At 41.6% G+C, this 18,405-nt stretch overlaps 1 protein-coding gene across 1 annotated transcript in view; it reads left to right on the forward strand.

The window, feature by feature from the left end:
* Positions 1 to 16,680, forward strand: part of QNG1 (Q-nucleotide N-glycosylase 1) — a 53,070-nt gene extending 36,390 nt beyond the window's left edge. The window contains exons 4-5 of the mRNA XM_073633245.1: positions 10,714 to 10,909; positions 15,697 to 16,680. Coding sequence (XP_073489346.1) covers positions 10,714 to 10,909; positions 15,697 to 15,929 — 429 coding nt within the window. The 3' untranslated portion in view covers positions 15,930 to 16,680. The remainder of the gene's footprint in view (positions 1 to 10,713; positions 10,910 to 15,696) is intronic.
* The last annotated feature ends 1,725 nt before the right edge of the window (positions 16,681 to 18,405 follow it).

Raw genomic sequence — 18,405 nt, forward strand, 5'->3', positions numbered from 1 at the left:
GTAGAGCCAAAAAAGAGCCCAACAGTAAGCAAAGCTAAAATGTTTAATTTCTGTCGTTGCCACCAGTGTAAGGTCAGTATATGTAATGCCAGATCATGTGACACTTCACTTAGATTGCACACAGGTGGACATTTCACTAATTCTGTGACTTCTGAAGGTAATTGGTTGCACCAGAGCTTTTTATGGGCTTCATAACAAAGGGGGTGAATACATACGCAAATCGTGATTCTCATTTTAGCCAGAATCGTGCGGCTCTAGTGCTCACCCCTCAGGTCCTGTCCTTACTAGAGTGGTGGACGGTGCCCAAAAACCTAAAGGGAGGCAGATCGTGGGCATAGTGAGTTCCAGTAAAAGTTACCACCAATGCCAGTTCCTGGGGGTGGGGGCCCACCTAGGAAAGGAGAAAGCCCAAGGTCTGTATTGTCTCCCTTTTATATTGTAAAGCGCTGCATAAACTGTTGGCGCTATATAAATCCTGAATAATAAATCCTGAATAATAATCCAAGGATATCCTGGACTGGGCCAAGGGAAAAGTTCTCTCCTGCATATCAGCTGTCCACATAAAGGGGACAAGCAACACCGAGGTGGACTTCCTCAGCCAATAAGGCAGGGGGAATGGGAACTGAACCCCTGAGGTATTTCAAACCCTGGTGCAGCGCTTCGGAAATCCAGGAAATAGATCTGTTCGCTAACTGGCAGAACAGGAAGGTAAAGGGATTTCTCAGTTTCCCAAGAGAGGGAGTCAGAAGGCTTAGATGCCCTGACTTAGACCTGGCAGTGCAGATTGGCATATGTCTTCCCACCCCTAGCACTGATTCTATGGGTCCTTCAGAAGCTCAGCCAGTCCCCAGGCCAGCTCCTCCTGATAGCACCCTGGTGGCCAAGGAGAGCTTGGTTGGCAAGCTTAAAATCCATGGCAGTGGCAGAGCCATGGAAGCTTCCAAACAGGCTGGATCTACTCAGGCAGGGACCAGTACTACACCCAAGGCCAGAATTTTCCAGCTGACGTCCTGGTGAGTGAGCGCCAGATCCTAAAACGTTAGGGCTCCTCAGAAAGCGTGACAAATACCCTCCTTTTTTGAGCAGAAAACCAGTGACTAAAAAGATTCACTCAAAAATTTGTAAGACTTTCTGTTCCTGGGGCAAAGAAAAACAGATGACCTCTGTAACGATATCACGTACGGGACATGAAAAGCTATAGCTAGCTACCATCTTGTGTGGAAGTAGCCATGACAGTTTGGCTAACCATGTAACATTACAGAGAAATCTGAACTCCCTCCTCCCTTGTCTTAGGAATTCAAAGCTTTTTAAGTTCAACAGAAAAGGTTATCTCAACAGAGAAAACAGAACCAGGCTAGATCAGTAGAAAAACTGCATGTTGAAAGGACAGAGTGTTCAGGCCTGTCGTAAAACTGTCACCCTCTCCATTCAGAGACCTAACAGGCCCCGGTTGTAAATTGTCTGAATACACATCCAACTTAAAACCATGGAATAAGTATGAAATTTCAGCATGTTACATAACTTCTGACTTAGTAATACACAGCCATAATATGGACATATTTAGTTTCCTCAGATAATTTGTAACATTTCAAGTCCAGACACCCCTATGTCAGGTCTTATGGGAAACCACTGGTACCACTTATTCCTCCTAAGCAGGCTATACATTATAGATATGGCATGTTTAGACTTGTTTTGAAGGAAATCTCACGTTGAATAATAATATGGATATTTGCAGTCTGTAAACACGATAGATGCAGATATATGAATATGTAGCACAAGATCTACCTGGGACGTGGTCATGAGTGTAGACACCTCCCAGCAACCAACCCCTATACAAGATGACCAAACGATTGGTCGCTGTCAACACCCCCTTTGATTTGACAGAAAAGAGGAGATGCCAAGACAATGGTCAGTTCTCCTTTTACCATCCAAGAAGAAACATCTGCCAAGTTGAGAACCGATTACCTAGCTCATCGATCAAACTCTGATCAACCCTGGGACATTAATTGCAAGTATTCTTTCTTCCCAATTCTACCTTATTGTTTTGTGGCTGTATATTGTCTTTTATCTTTTGAAACATCTTTTTTCTGTAAATGTTTTATTTGCATCAACTTTGACCTTTTCATAATAAACCCTTATGTTGAAAAGTGTTAACCTTGTCTCTAAAGCTCTTAATGCAAGCTATAAACGAACCTGCCTCTTGAAGGGCGCTATTGTTGTAGAGTAAGACTCTGAGCAGACCTGTCTGTGGTGGCCGTGTGTGTGGCAGACGCTTATTCTAAAATTATAATTGGTATTGCTAAAATTACGAGTCTCCCCCAGCTCGGTCTTTTTTAAACGGGGGTGGTGGCAGTTAAAGGGTTAATTGTGTAATTAGCCCAGTGACAATCACTCTCAGGCTGCTCGCACCTAGATTGTGGTCCCGCAAGCTGGAAAATCTTTGTGCTGAGAGTGGCATTGTTACGTAAGTGACAGCGTGGTGTGAGGTTGGCCGGTCCTTCGTTGCAAGTTAGCGAGGAGGGCAGGGATCTGATACCCGCGTTCGTCACAACCTCCACCACTGTTCCGGTTATCCTGGATTTTCTCCAGGATGGAGCAGACAAGGGCCTAGCGGTCAGCACCTTTCAGGTACAGATAGCGGCCCTCTCGGTCTATCTTTATACAAGTATGTATATGAATAAAGTGATCTCGCGCAGAAACAATATAATCACAAAGTATTCCACTAGGAATAGATAGCGTGCAAAATAGAAGTGCACAAAAATATCTCCTCAAGGAGAAAAAACAAAAATATGTAAAAATTAAAAAATATTGCATAAGTGTTAAACACAAATAAGTGTACAATATGTGTCCAAATAATATAAGTCCTGAATCAGGTGAATATATTGCAGAAAAAAGGGGGACCATTCAGCTCTTATAGGAGAAAAAAAGAGAGAACTAAGTTCATAGAGTGGTGTATCCAATATATAAATAAAGTGGTTGGCAAAGTAAAACAGTGATGTCCATGAAAAATTCCACGAGTTGTCTCTTCAAATTCTAGTCTCACAGAACTCTCACCTTGTTTGTTTAATATGAAGAAAATCACATCAACAAATGGATATGACTCTCCTCCACCTTCTATTGGGACCTTTTTCTGTTTGCATATACTGCTGATGGGGCCACAAGTACTATTCCAGCTATGGGAATCCTCCACTAAAGTCCTAGTCCACTCCGATATAATCTCACAGTATAGATAGGGGGGAAGAAAGAAAAAAAAAATGCCTCCAATGGGGTAGTGTGTTAAGGGCAAAAGGGTCTGTTTATTAAATGCCAAATAGGTGGACTCTTACATTAAAAGCAAGCAGAGAACAAAAACGTCATTGTTCAGCGCCTTCTTACGTCACTTCCGGTGTGTGTCTGATTCCGGCCAATCCCTACGTGTTACGCCACAACACGTGACTTCATCAGGGGCCCCCCTAATATTTTTATTTACATATTTTTGTTTTTTCTCCTTGAGATATTATTAATTTTGTGCACTTCTATTTTTCACTTTATTCCTAGTGAAATACTTTGTGTGTTTTAAAGTGATTATATTGTTTCTGCGCGAGATATAGAGATATATATATATATATATATATATATATATATATATATATATATATATATATATATATATATATATATATATATATATATAATTATAGTGTGTGTTTTTGTGAACACTAATGGGTTTTGCTGCAGTTTCACTTTTTATTATCACTTGTTTTAGGTCATTAGGCACATTTTTAGTTACTCAAAGTAGCGCGAGGGACACTTTTACACATATACAAGACTGGCAAAGGAAGTCCTCATTAAATGTTTTTGGTGGCCAGGGAAAGTGTTTCCCTGGTCTCCAAAAGCAGTTTTCCACCATGGGACTTGACAAGGGTGTTAGAGGCCTTATCTAAACACCCATTTGAACCTATGGAGGAGGTTTCCTTTTAAGTTTTCTAACCTTAAAAATATAATTTCTGTTAGCAATTACCATGGCCAGGAGGGTTGGGAATCTACAAGGGCTGTCCATGAAGGAACCCTTCTTATTGATACATCCAGATAGTCACACTCAGGCCAGACCCTTTGTATCTACCAAAGGTAGCATCCTTATTTCATAGGACGCAAGATATAACATTGCCGTCTTTTTGTGAGAAGCCAAAAAATGAGAAAAAAGAAATTTAGTTGCCTGGATGTAAGAAGGTGTCTCTGTACCTATTTACAGAGAACAAAAGAGTTTAGGAGATCCAATCGCCTACAAGTTTTGAACGCTGGGCCAAGGAAGGGGATTTCAGGCTTCTAAAGCCTCAGTCTTGAGATGGATCGGGAGCTATCTCCCTGGCTTATGAGAGTTCTGGAGTCCCAGCACCAGCTAAGGTTAAGGTCCATTCAACCAGGTCACTAGCCACTTCCTGGGCTGGAAAAGCAGGGGCCTCCTGGGAACAAATCTGCAGCGTGGCCACCTGGTCCAGTCAGGATACATTCCTGAAGCAAAAATATGCATACCCCTTGGAATTTCCCACATTTTGTCACGTTACAACCAAAAACATAAATGTTATTCTATTGGGATTTTATGTGATGGACCAACACAAAGTGGCAAATAATTGTGAAGTTCGAAGGAAAATGATTATTTTTTTTTTTTTTTTTACAAATATCTGAAAAGTGTAGCATGCATTTGTATTCAGCCCCCTTTCCTCTGATTTCCCCCCCCCCCCCCCCCCCCCAACGAAGTGGAAACAATTGCCTTCAGAAGTCACCTAATTAGTAAATGGAGTCCACCTGTGTGTAATTTAATCTCTGTATAAATACACCAGACAGGTCAGGGATAAAGTTGGAGAAGTTTAAAGCAGGGTTAGGTTATAAAAAAAAATATTGCAAGCTTTGAACATCTCATGGAGCATGGTTCAATCCATCATCTGAAAATGGAAAGAGTATGGCACAAATTTAAACCTACCAAGACATGGCCATCCACTTAAACTGACAGGCCGGGCAATTATTCAGAGAAGCAGCTAAGAAGCCCATGGTGACGCTGGAGGAGCTGCAGAGATCCACAGCTCAGGTGGGAGAATCTGTCCACAGGACAACGATTAGTCGTTGCACAAGTCTGGCCTTTATGGAAGAATGGCAGGAAGAAAGCCATTGTTGAATGAAAGCCATGAAAAGTCTCGTTTTGCAGTTTGCGAGAAGCAGTGGCGTAGCATGGGGGGTGCGGAGGGGGCCGTGGCCCCGGGCGCAACATTTAGGGGGACGAAATCCCGTGCCAGGTAGTGTGTGTCACTGGCGGCTCCGTCCCCCTAATGTTTACTTCCTGTGTCCCCGCAGGCACCCTGTGATTTGGCGAATGGTGTCGTGTGCGGCGGCGCTGCCTTATGTGCGATGCCGGCGCTGCCTTATGTGCGATCACGGCGGCACTGCCTTATGCGCGATCGCGGCGCTGCCTTATGCGCGATCGCGGCGGCGGCACTGGCCTATCCGCGATCACGGTTGCTCCTGGAGTCCCGCCTCCGGAGTGATGTAATGTCTTTACCCCTTCCAGGCTCCCCCTCTCATCCGGACCGATGTGCTGGCTGTCTTTACCTCCTCTAGGCTCCCCCACACATCCGGACAGATGTGCTGTCTTTACCTCCTCCAGACTGAAGACACAAGCTGCAGGTGAGCTCGTAAGAGTCGGGTAGTGTTGCTGGCCCCCGGGGGTTGTGGAGAGGGAGCAGCCAGAGGGAGATTAGACAAGCAGATAGTCAGTATAAGAATACAGTAGTGTAGTGATCAGTGTCGTGGACAGTGTAGTGTAGTGGTCAATGTAGTGGTGGTCAGCATTGTGTAGTGGACAGAGCAGTGGTAAGTGTGGTGGTCAGTGTTGTGGACAGAGCAGCGGTCAGTATAGTGGTGGTCATTGTAGTGTAGTGGGCAGAGCAGTGGTCAGTGTAGTGTAGTGGACAGAGCAGTAGTCAGTGTAGTGGTGATCAGCGTTGTGTAGTGGACAGAGCAGCGGTCAATGTAGTAGTGGTTAGTGTAGTGGACAGAGCGGTGGTCAGTGTTGTGTAGTGGGCAGAGCAGCGGTCAGTATAGTGGTCAGTGTTGTGTAGTGGGCAGTGTAGTGAACAGAGCAGTGGTCAGTGTAGTTTAATGGGCAGTGTAGGAATTGGGTAGTGGACAGGTAGGTCAGTGTAGTGGCCAGTATAGGAAGCAGGTAGGTTACTGTAGTGGTCAGGTAGGTTAGTGTTGGAATCAGGTAGGTTACTGTAGTGGTCAGTGTAGGAATCAGGCTGGTCTGTACTATTGTAGGAAGGGAAGGGACTCAGGGAGTGCTAAAAAGCCTACAGGTTAGGGGGCGCAAATTACTTGCCTTGACCCGGGCGCTGAAAACCCACGCTACGCCACTGGCAAGAAGCCACGTGGGGGACACAGCAAACATGTTGAAGGTGTTCTGGTCAAAAGCAAAATGCTATGTGTGGTGGAAAACTAACACTGCACGTCTCGCTGAACACACCATCCCCACCGTGAAATGTGGTGGCAGCATCATGTTGTGGGGATGCTTTTCTTCAGCCGGGACAGGGAAGCTGGTCAGCGTTGATGGAAGGGTGGATGGAGCCAAATACAGGGCAATTTTAAAAGAAAACATGTTAGTCTGCAAAAGACTTGAGACTGGGGCAGAGGTTCAACTTCCAGCAGGACAACGACCCTAAACATACAACCAGAGCTACAATGGAATGGTTTAGCTCAAAGCATATTCATGAGTTCGAATGGCCAAGTCAAAGTCCAGACCTAAATCCAACTGAGAATCTGTGGCAAGAGTTGAAAATTTCTGTTCACAGATGCTCTCCATCCAATCTGACAGAGCTTGAGCTATTTTGCAAAGCAGAATGGGCAAAAATTTCACTCTAGATGTGCAAAGCTGGTGGAGACATACCCAAAAAAACTTGCAACAAAAGGTGGTTCTACAAAGCATTGACTCTGAAGGGGGAATGGGAGGAGAAAAGCAAGGGCTACTCCAACCGAGCTTTTGCTTTTTCTCCTCCCATTCCCCCTTCAATATATTAATGTAGGATGATGGTACTTGGTAATTTTTTGTCAACTTTTGTGGCAATACCCTTCTATCAAAGCATTGACTCTGTGGGGCTGAATACAAATGCACACCACAATTTTCAGATATTCATTTGTAAAAAAAAAATTGAAAACCGTTTATCATTTTTCTTCCACTTCACAATTATGTTTCACTAATGTGTTGGTCTATCACATAAAATCCCAATAAAATACATGTACATTTTTGGTTGTAACATGAGAAAATGTGGAAAATTTTTCAAGGGGTATGAATACTTTTTCAAGGCACTGTATGAATACTAATAGCATTGTCCAAATAAACTAAGTTCTGCACTGGCTATAAGCACTGTATTGATAATCCACAAGAGTTATGTGCTCTATGCAAAAAACGAGAGAGAAAGAGACACCCCCCCCCCCCTATCTTAGTGAGAAAACATTAAGATCCAACAAAATTATTCAAGGATATATTGTATTACTGTACAAAAATCTTTATTCTCAACATGTTTCGCTAAAGTATATAGCTTCTTCAGGAGATTCGTAACTGTGTACAGCATGAGTGCTCAACCTGCAGCCCTCCAGCTATTGCGGAACTACATGTCCCATCATGCCTCTTCCCTTTGGGAGTTATGCTTGTAGCTCTTAGCGGCTTGCAATGCCTCCTGGGACTTGTAGTTTTTGCAACAGCTGGAGGGCCACAAGTTGAGCACCCATGCTGTACAGAGTAATTACTACAAAATATACATAAGACAAACAAAATAACAGGTCCTACATAGAACCCAACAATACAAATAATAAATACCATATTTATTGGCGTATAACACACACTTTTTCTCCCTGAAAATCGGGGGAAAATCGTGTGTACGTGTTATACGTTGATCCCTGCTACTGTGAGTGGAAGGATGGGACGACCGCCGCTGGATGACGCGATCTCCTGTGTATCACAGTCCCGCCCGGCATTGGACCACAGGAGATCGCGGATCTGTGCCATCTAGCACTGGCCCGGCTGCAATCATCTGCAAAGGTGAATCTGCAGATGTATACTAAACAGACTGCAATCATGGGCGTGCTAGAGGCTGCAATAATGGGCACATTAGAGGTTGCAGATGGCCATGTTAGAGACTGCACACAAGCACTAAACAGGCTGCAATAATGGGCACATTAGAGGCTGCAGATGGGCATAGATCAGGCTGCATTGATGGGCACTGGTGAGGCTGCAGAGCACTGACCCTTATTCCTCAGAGCTGGGAGATAGAGAAAAGAGATGCAATGTATCTCTTGGTTCTTGTATATCAAAGTAATGAACTAGGGGCTGTAAATGAAGTCAGTTAAACCACTTAGAGTACTTTCACACTGGGGCAGTGCCAGTATTAGGGGCACTTTTCAGCCGCTAGCGTGGCACTTTAAAACCCCCACTAGCGGCCGAAGAAAGGGTTGAAAGCGCCCATGTTGCGGCGCTGCCCTTTCATTTCAATGGGCAGGGCGTTTTGGGAGCGGTTTATGCACCGCCCCAAAGATGCTGCTTGCAGGATTTTTTTTCCCCATCCTGCAAGCACACCGCCCTAGTGTGAAAGCACTCAGGCTTTCACACTGGGGTGGCATGAGAGGCACCTTAAAGGCGCTGTTTTTAGCTCTAAAATGCATGAAAAGCGCCCCACTGTGAAAGGGGTCCAAAAGACTAAGCCTTTTACTGACACTTGTTGTTTACAAGTTAAAATCAGTATTTTCTGCTAGAAAATTACTTGGAACCCCCAAAAATATTATTTTTTTTTTTTTTTTTTTTTTAGCAGCTTCCCTAGAGAATAAAATTGCGGTTGTTGCAATATTTTATGTCACAGTATTTGCGCAGCGGTCTTTCAAACGCTTTTTTTTGGTGGGGGGGATACACTTCAATGAATGGGGGGGGGGGGTAAAAAAAAACAGTAAAGTTAGCCCAATTTTTTTCGTATAACGTGAAAGATGTTACGCCGCGAGAATCGTAAGAGTTGTGATCTTTATTCTAAGCAAAAAAAATCGTGATCATTTTTGCCCGAATCATGCAGCTCTAGGTAGCATTATTAAAAGCCTCCATAGTAAGCTGTACATACCAAAATGATTAAAAATGTCTCCCGTGTGAACATCTGCACTGTGCAATCAGAGCGTGTGCGCCACCTGTGTACAACGTAGCGCAATGTGTGTCCCAGCTTGACACGTTTTGTCATCGGTGTGACGTCTTCAGAAGCTGCTGGTCTATAGCATAAAATACATGTACATTTTGGTTTTAACATGACAAAATGTGGAAAATTTCAAGGGGTGTGAATACTTTTTTAAGGCACTGTATAAATACTATTAATAGTTTTCTTTCACTAAGTTCTGCACTGGCTATAAGCACTTATATGTACTGCATAAAGCTTCAGCTACATACAGTACACAGTGATGGTTTCTAGCTGTGAGGCAAGAGACTTCCCGTCTCACACACGAAACAATGAAGAGTTGATCTGAGCGGCGCTCAGCCATTCGTAGACAGCGTTGTATTCTGTGAATTAATGCAAAGCTTCCTCTGGCTGAGGAGGAGAGGATGACCTCAACCTGCTCCTCCAACTCAGCCAATCAGAGGAAGCTTTGTATTCATTCACAGAATACAAAGCTCGTGTAAAATAAAGTGTTGCGCTATACAAACTCCAAAAATACAGAAACTAACAAATGTGAAATCGAAGGGATATCGTTGTGAAAAACTCCTCCCTAGTAAAGATTTCAAAACCTTCCTTCAAATTGATAAGTGATCAGGAAAATTATCACCCTTGTCACTTGAACTACCACTTTAAAAGTTGTTCTGAGACTGGAAGTCTTTTGTCTCACAGCTGAAACCCAATCCAATCCAAATCTACATCCGTCCAAAGTCCAGAATTGATAGAGCGTGTCTGAGGGTTCAGAAAGAAGGGGGCGGAAAGCCACACTCTGCAGAACTCAGTGAGGAGAGCTGATCGGAGAGAGGGGGGGCATACCCTCCTTCGCACAGCACACATGAACAGAACTGAGGCCGTCAGTCAGCTGGAGATCCCTCCCCTGACACCTTTTTTCTCTTGGTGTCAGGAAAACTTGTCAGCAGTGATTATTGCTGATAGCAGAGGAATGAGGCAGCGGAAAGAAAAGGCACTTGGTGCTCTGGATTGAGACGAGACAAGTACACACTATCGAGGGATATGCTTTGTTTAAATTTCATGTCTGAGGTTTACAACCACTTGGTGATTTATAAAAGATTGCAGAACTGCATTAATGTGCGTTTTTAACTTCTGCTAGTTCAGCCTGTACAGAGAAAGTATAGCCATCCTGCACATATTTCCTTTGTTTATGATGGTCAGGACTACAAAAAAAATTGCATTTAAAATGTTTTTTTCAAAATTCTCTCACATAAAATACAACTAAGACCAGTGCAGTTAATCAGGTCCAGGCATTTTCTTACTTGTAGCTAGAACAATCAATATATGAGACTGCCCATACAAATGAGGCAACCTACCAAGAACACTTTCAGTTGTTTCAACAGAAACTGTGGATGGTAGATTGTCTTGAATCGTTAGTTCTTTTTGCCATCAGAGATGGAAAAATTTGAATGTGGTTGCAATTGCTTAAAACTTGTGGTGACTGTTCAGTAAATGACATAAAAATTATCTTATTCATTCTGATCTTTAGGAAAAAAAAGTTGCCTTCTACAAGCGTGCTCAGATCCTGGTAGGAGACACATGGGGTGTGCTAGAAGGAAAAGGTGATGGCTGCTTCTATGACATCGACAAAATCACCATGTTTGCTGACTACAGGATACCGCAGGCTTTGGTACATTTTGGCACCATGAGATTTTCAGAAGAGCTATTGAAGAAGCTTAAGGAAGGTTTGTAATATGGTTTCCACTATGTCATCCTATCCATATAGAAGAGCATTCTCTTTAATAAGTGTTCCATCTATAATAGAATTGTTTGTAAAGCAGCAAAATGCCATACCCTCCCATATAAATCAGAGTATTCAAGAAAACTCCACTTTTTTTTTGTATTAAACACAAGTTGTGTGTCACGTTTAACCACCTCTGCACTGGAAAGTTTACCCCCTTCATGACCAGGCCATTTTTTGCTATCTAGCATTGCGCTACTTTTTAACCGGTAATTGCACGGTCATGCAACGCTGTACCTTAACGATATCTTATATAATTATTTTTTTCACACAAATAGAGCTTTCTTTTGTTGGTATTTGGTCACCACTCGTTTTTTTTTTTATTATAAATACTAAAAAAGACCGAAAATGTTGGGAAAAAAAAAAACAAACTATTTTATACTTTCTTTCAAAAATCTTCATAAATTTAGACCAAAATGTATTCTGCTATGTCTTATTTATGAAGTAAAGTGCTGCAGAGGAAAGGACTATGTTCAGTCCCTTTCTCTGTCTCAAAAAAGAGATATCTGGGTCTGTTTAGATTCTAGATTTCTGATATCTCACCAAAGACCGCCCCCAAAAACATAGCAAGACCCAGTGACTTTTTTGGGGGAAGGCAACCAGGTCCCCCCCTCCCCCACGGTCCGTCCGCACCCAGCCTCTTCACGGTGACAGCCTCCCTCCCGCACTCACACCTCCATGGTGACGGTTTCCCCCGGGAGGCAGGCAGTCCCATTGATGTAATTTGGGATGTATCAACTGAACGAGCAGAGCCGTTGCTCCCAATTTTACATCCATGTAGGTCTGCATGCATGTCCCTGAACTCACACTGTCTGCGTTCGGGGTCATGTACCCACGCGGATGTCAGATTAAGAACAGTAGCTATGCCTGTGCAGCCGTTGCATCCCAATTGACATAAATGGGACTGCCTGTACAGTGGTGCGTGGAACACCTGTGCGGGTGAACATGGCCCTCCATGGGTGTACACTTTAGTATGCCACATGTGAACGATGCTTTAGTAGTCTTTTAGCAGAAATTTTGTAATTTACATTGTGTTTATGTGCACTACTAATGATTTTAGTGTATTTTTAGTAAAAATGGCGATATGAACATTTGCGCAATTATTGTGGGGTCCAAAAAATCGGTAGCACTTTTTTTTATTCTACAGGTCATGAGCTTTCAGAAATTGTCTAGTTTGAGGGCTCTTTTCAAATTCTGAAAGCTGTAAGTGAAAAAAGTGAAAACCTCTGGCTTCTTACAGTAAATTATTGTTATTTACAGTTTTGCGTACCCTCAGTTTTCACCATTTCACAAAAAGGTACAAATATTTATTAACTTTAATACAGTTTTAACTTTTTATATTTACTAGGAATTTAGCATGTATTTTGCCATGTATGAATCCACTATTAATGATTTTATTGTATTTTTAACTAAAATATTGTTTTGATAAACATTTGTGCAAATATCGCGGTGCCTTTAAAAATCAGTAGCACTTTTTTTTTCTTATGTGCTTTCAGAAAATGTATGGTTTGGGGGGTCTTTTACAAATTCTGAAAGCGAAAAAGGAAAACCTCCAGATTTTCTAAAACTTCTGCGTGCGTCTGATTTTATCACCATTTCTCAAAAAGGCACAATTTAAAATTTACAAATATTTATTAACTCAATACAGGTTAAGCTTTTATATTTAGCAGGAATTTTGTAAAATTCGCAGTGTTTATATCTGCTAAAAATTATTTGAGAGACTTTTTATATTGTTTTGAAAACATTTGCGCAAATATCGCGGAGCCTTAAAAATCAGTAGCACCTTCTTTTTATTCTACTGGTCCTATGATTTCAGAGAATATATGGTTTGGGGGTCTTTAACAAACTCTGAAAGCTGTAAGAGAACAATGAAAACCTTCGGATTTTTAGAGAAACGTGGTTACTTACATTTTTGCATACGTTCAGTTTTCACGATTTAGCAAAAAAAGGCGTAATTTAAAAATGACAAATATTTGTTATTTATTAACTCAATACAGGTTACGCTTTTTATATGTAGTAGGAATTTTGTAAAATGTATTGTTTTTTATCTGCTAATAATGATTTTGGTGTATTTTTAACAAAAATATTGTGTTGATAAATCGTTCTACTGGTCATGTGCTTTCAGAAAATATATGGTTGGGGGGGCGGTCTTTAACACACTCTGAAAGCTATAAGGGAAAAATAAAAAAGCAATGGAAAAATTGCAAAAATGGCCTGGCCACCTGAGGTGTAAAAATGGAGCACAGGGCCTGGCAGCGGAAGGGTTAAAGGTCTCATTAAAAAATGTAAATAGACTTGAATACTGAGACACAGCTTTTCTGAAATTAAACAACTAAGGTCTAAGGCCAGGTTCACACTGGTATGACAAACCCTCCGACATTGGAAGCTCATGTCGCCTGACGTGTGAAAAGCAATGTTTCCCTATGAGCGCCGTCTTAACTGGTCCAACACAAGTCAGTTTGACTTTAAAAATGCTCCTTGCACTACTTTGGTCCGACTTTAATCCTACTTCAGCCTATTGAATACCACTGAAGTCGGATCGCGGTCTTAACTGATCCAACTTTGGCATGCGACTTGTGCTCTGATCTTGAAGGGGAACTCCACGCCAAATTACAAAAAAACGCTGCTGAAAAAACGGCGTGAGGTCCCCCAAAATTCATATCAGACCCTTATCCAAGCACACAGCCCGGCAGGTCAGGAAAGGAGACGAGCGAGCATCCCACCACCCAAAGCACCTTGCCCCCTTGTTGATGGGGACCCTAGCCATTGGTTGTCGGGGTCTGCATGCGGGGGCCCCTTTAACAAGGGGGGGGTCCCCAATTCCGGACCCCCACCCTATGTGAATGAGTATAGGGTACATTGCACCAACCCATTAACCTTAAAAAAAAGTGTCAAAAATAAAACACATTACACATGGTTTTTAACCACTTCACATCCGCACTATGGCCGAATGATGGCCATAGCGCAGACCTGAATTCCCCTGTGCACGCCGGGCGCGCTGTGATCACCGAGTCACTGAGACTCAGGTGATCACCGATCCAAGTAAGGGGCCGGTCCTGGCCCCTTACCATGTGATCAGCTGTCAGCCAATGATGTATGATGATGTAAACAAAAGCTGAAAGCGTGAGTAGAAAAAAAAGCCGATCACCAGCTCGGATGTGAGGGACATCGGTCCCGAAGTGGAAGAGGCACATCTGCCTCATCAGTGCCACCTAACAGTGCCCACAAGTGCCACCTATCAATGCCAATCAGTGCCACCTAGCAGTGCTGCCCATCACTGCCGCCTCATCAGCGTACATCAATGAAGGAGAAAAATAACCTGTTTTAAATTTTTTTTATAACAAAATATAAAAAAATAATTTTTTTTTTTTAATTCAAATTTTTACCTTTTTTTTTTAACAAAAAGTAAAAACTGCAGAGGTGATCAAATACAAAAAGAAAAAGCTCTATTTGTGGTGAAAAAAATGATAAAAATTTCATTTGGGTACAGTGTTGTATGACCGCGCAATTGTCATTCAAAGTGCGTCAGCGCTGAAAGCTGAAAATTGGTCTGGATAGGAGGGGGGTTTAAGTGCCCAGTAAGCAAGTGGTTAAAGTAATTTTATTAAGGCAGCTCAGCGTCGCTTCTGATCTCTTCTCCCCTTTCCAGCCTCTGCTGACGTTGTCTTCCTGTGCTGGATCTTCTTCCTCTGTCCTCTGCCTGTGCTGGGTCTTCTCCCTCTCCCGGGGGAAATGATGGGTCATGTCGTACCAGTGTGAACCCGGCCTAAACAATGGCAGTTCCAATTTTTCACATATTTATTTGTTCAAATATTGCATTTATTGTTTGGTATGACTCATAATTTGAACTGTTAGATTACTTGAGGTCGTTGAAATCACCTTCTTCTCTGTAGCAATGTTGCTCAGAGTAAGACTCTCTTGTGATTTAGTATGTCAATATTCTTTTCGATTTATAAGTTAGTATAGGGCTAAGGTGTGCCTTGTACCATTAGGTAGCTATGCCTCGTTTAAGGTTTGAATAACCAGTTAATTAATTAATTTAAACTCCGTATCCCTTTCTCACACTTGATAGGAGTGAGATTATTGTGGTTCATCCCCCTTTCCCTATTCCTTTTTTCCTCCTTTTTTATTTATAACGCCCATTTAATATCCCTCAGTTAAGATGGCGGTTTACACCATCCGCCCTTGCTTGGTGGAGCGCAGGGTGATTTCCGGCTTCGTTGTCAGTTCGAGGTCTGGTTACGTTTGTTTGTATATATGAGCGACACGTCAGTGCGTCGCCCGTGCCCCAGACGACGTCAGAAGTGTGACGAAACGTACGTCAAAAAAAAAAACCAGCGCTGCTTCTTTCTTTTATTTATTTATTGTTTAGCGTGTGTATCTCACCTTTAAGTGGCTGCTTTTTCTTTTTTTTCTTTTTTCTTTTTTTTCCTTCTTTTTTTTTTTCTTTTTTTTCTTTTTTATTGTATGTCATTTATTACTTGATTGTGTTAATTGTTTAAGGGTATACAGCGCGGTGCCTTTTCTTCTTTAAACAATGGCAGTATTGATTACATCTGCAGCTCCTCTGTTGTACTACATATGCACAGGTGCCTAAGGTAGAGAATAATTGGCTGAGTGCCTAGGGTAGAGAGGGCAGCATTACATTTTGATGTTTATTCCAACTCTAGAAATAGTCTAACTTGTTTCTCAAGGTTTTAAATTCATTATTTTTGTTTATTTTATAAACAGGTTGGCTTTTCCAGAATGGAGATCGAGAGGAAATGGAGATTCGTGGTTGCTCCATCTGGGCTGTTGAATTGGTCTGTGAATATCTACGGGAACTGTTTGAGAAAAAAGGAGAGAAAATGAGCAATGAAATAAACCCTGTCCTAATTGACCATTTTCTGTGGGATTATGCACGGGATTACAGGGAGGAAATTAAAGTGGTTCCCTTTCACAGGGTTCGATGTATCTATTATTAGCGGTTTTCTTTAATTGCCAATTTGGTTTTTGCACTTAAGTAGTAATGTCTTGGTAATTGCACCTTAATTTTTAGAATATAGTAATGTTTTATGTAGATTTAGGATTAAACCACATCGGTATTATAAAACTGGAGCCCTCTAGTTCCTGATCATAGCAGGGATTACTGTTTTAGGAAACAAGGTTTGATGGTCTTAAAATCATTTTTATCAGATCTTGTGTTAAAAAAAATGGTTGATTAATAAATATCTACTGTGCTGAATATCTTCATTTTTCACCCATGTGGATCTAAATGGAATCCTATAAAGAGGATTCTAAACAAAAAAATTAATTCCCTATTTCTTTGAGGCCGCAGCTGTCTCCATTTCCCAGTTTCCTCGGTGGGTTATAGTCCAACCACAAAATGTGATATTCTCATGACATTTACACTTCTGCTTGTTAAGGAAACCTGTATAAATAGAATGGTAATAGTGCTGATATTTAGGAGACTAACCAACATATGATGGGATGTAGAACCTAGGGCGCTCTTAAACCTTTTTGGATGCGTTGGTATTTCCTACCCATCATGACGTTTTGGTGTTCCAAGAAATCTAGGAAAACATGCAATTTAACGTCTTGAGATCTTTACAAAGCTGTAATATCACTTTTGAGTGATGTAATGGTGTTAAAAATGTATTTCTGTATCTTAACTCTTTGCCTTTTGAACTTCTTACATTTTGTATTGAATCCAAATAAATAACTGATGTTTTGTAAGACGGTCAATTTTTATTTCTCTTTTTTTTTTCCTCTATTGATGTTTTCTCCTACATTTATGTGTATAATAACTTATTTTATTTAAACAAAAAAGTCACCCCAGGCATACAAATATATCAACCAAAAAAATACAAAGGAAAAAAGGTGCCTAAATGTATACACCTGAAGAAGATCCTGATATATAAACAGTGGCTCTTGTTTGGTCTCCAGCAGTGGATTTTATTCAAAGGACCAGAACTACTGAACTGCAGTATATATGGATGTTAACATTGTAAACACACATAGAGATGTGGGCTCAGTTCTAGCACACTAGACCTCCTCCATTATAGCAGCATTATGTACTCCAAAGTAGGGTATGCACATGAAAAAAATTCAGCAGCTTCTGCAGGAAACCAGTCTGTACAACAGATGCCATTCATAAGCCTTGCACACGCGATACGATTGTTGGCCAGCTGAGCATCTGATTTTTGTAAAAAGGGCATGTGCCAGGATCTTGTCCTGCATACTAACGGGTACACAATTGTTGTACCACAAACAGGAACGTAGTGATGTACTATGAGGAATTTCAGCTCTTGAGCAACTTTGGGGTCCCCTTGTGCTAATTTTCTGTTTGGTGAGCATTGATTCTGAGCATGCGTGTTTGTACTTTCAACTCTTGTGTGACGGATTTGTGTACTGACCAAACGAAACTCTGACGTCAAACCGTTGTCCGCTGAAAATTTACTAGCCTGTCATCCAACATTTGTTGGCCAAAAGTTGGACAATTGTCAAAAGGAGCGTACTAACTGTAAGATTTTAGGACAACAGTCTGTCAACGGACAATCCCCTGCCAACAATCGTACTGTGTGTTACGAGGCCCCATACACACCATTAGATTTTCTGCAGATTTTTGTCTTCAGATTTACCAAAACCATGTAGTTCAAGGGCCAGCCTGATCGCAAAAATAAAGTTTGACCTCATATTATATGGTTTTGGTAAATCTGAAGACAAATGGTGTATGGGGTCTTAGGGTCCTGCTGGACAACAAGCATTTGATTGACCAGTGCTGATCTATATATTCTGATGGGGAAGGGAGTCCCTCTGTTGGAATACCAAGGCAGAGATCCCTGCATTGCCTGTGTGGGTGCAGAGATCTTAGGTTTTTCTTTTTTCATTCAACCTTCTGGTTGAACAGAACAAAATACAAGATTCAATCCCATCTCTATGCATAAGGGTTTTACCAAGGGAGGCTAATCCTTGCAATGTACATAAATCACCCCCAGGGGCTTTCTTTTTTTCTGAACAAAAGTGGAGTTGAACCTTAAACATCGTCCAATATCCTGTAATGTTTACACATGAATATTTTTAAAGCAACCTCTTGCACAAAGCAGCTGATAAAATGTTTAGTGCCTACTTAGGGATGCACCGATACTAGAGCTGCACAATTAATCGTCATGAATCGTTATCGTGATTAATCGTCAAGAATCGTTATCGCGATCTTGACTAAAGTGTTTCATAATTCTTTCTATGCAAAGAATTCTCTCTGCTCTTCTGAAGCCACAGCCCTCAAAAGAAAGGAAGAGAAAAACCGGGCAGTCTGCCAAGAAACAAAACCTTCTTTATCAGTTGAACTTAAGTATAAACATTGTTACAATTTGTCAATGGAATAGACTTCCTGTGTAAGTGAAAAAAGTTTAGCCACTTAAACACTAAACCTTTTTCTGATATTTGTTGGTTTCAAGTTAA

Source organism: Aquarana catesbeiana, linkage group LG06 (genome assembly GCF_042186555.1).
Source record: "Aquarana catesbeiana isolate 2022-GZ linkage group LG06, ASM4218655v1, whole genome shotgun sequence".
NCBI classification, from domain to species: domain Eukaryota; kingdom Metazoa; phylum Chordata; class Amphibia; order Anura; family Ranidae; genus Aquarana; species Aquarana catesbeiana.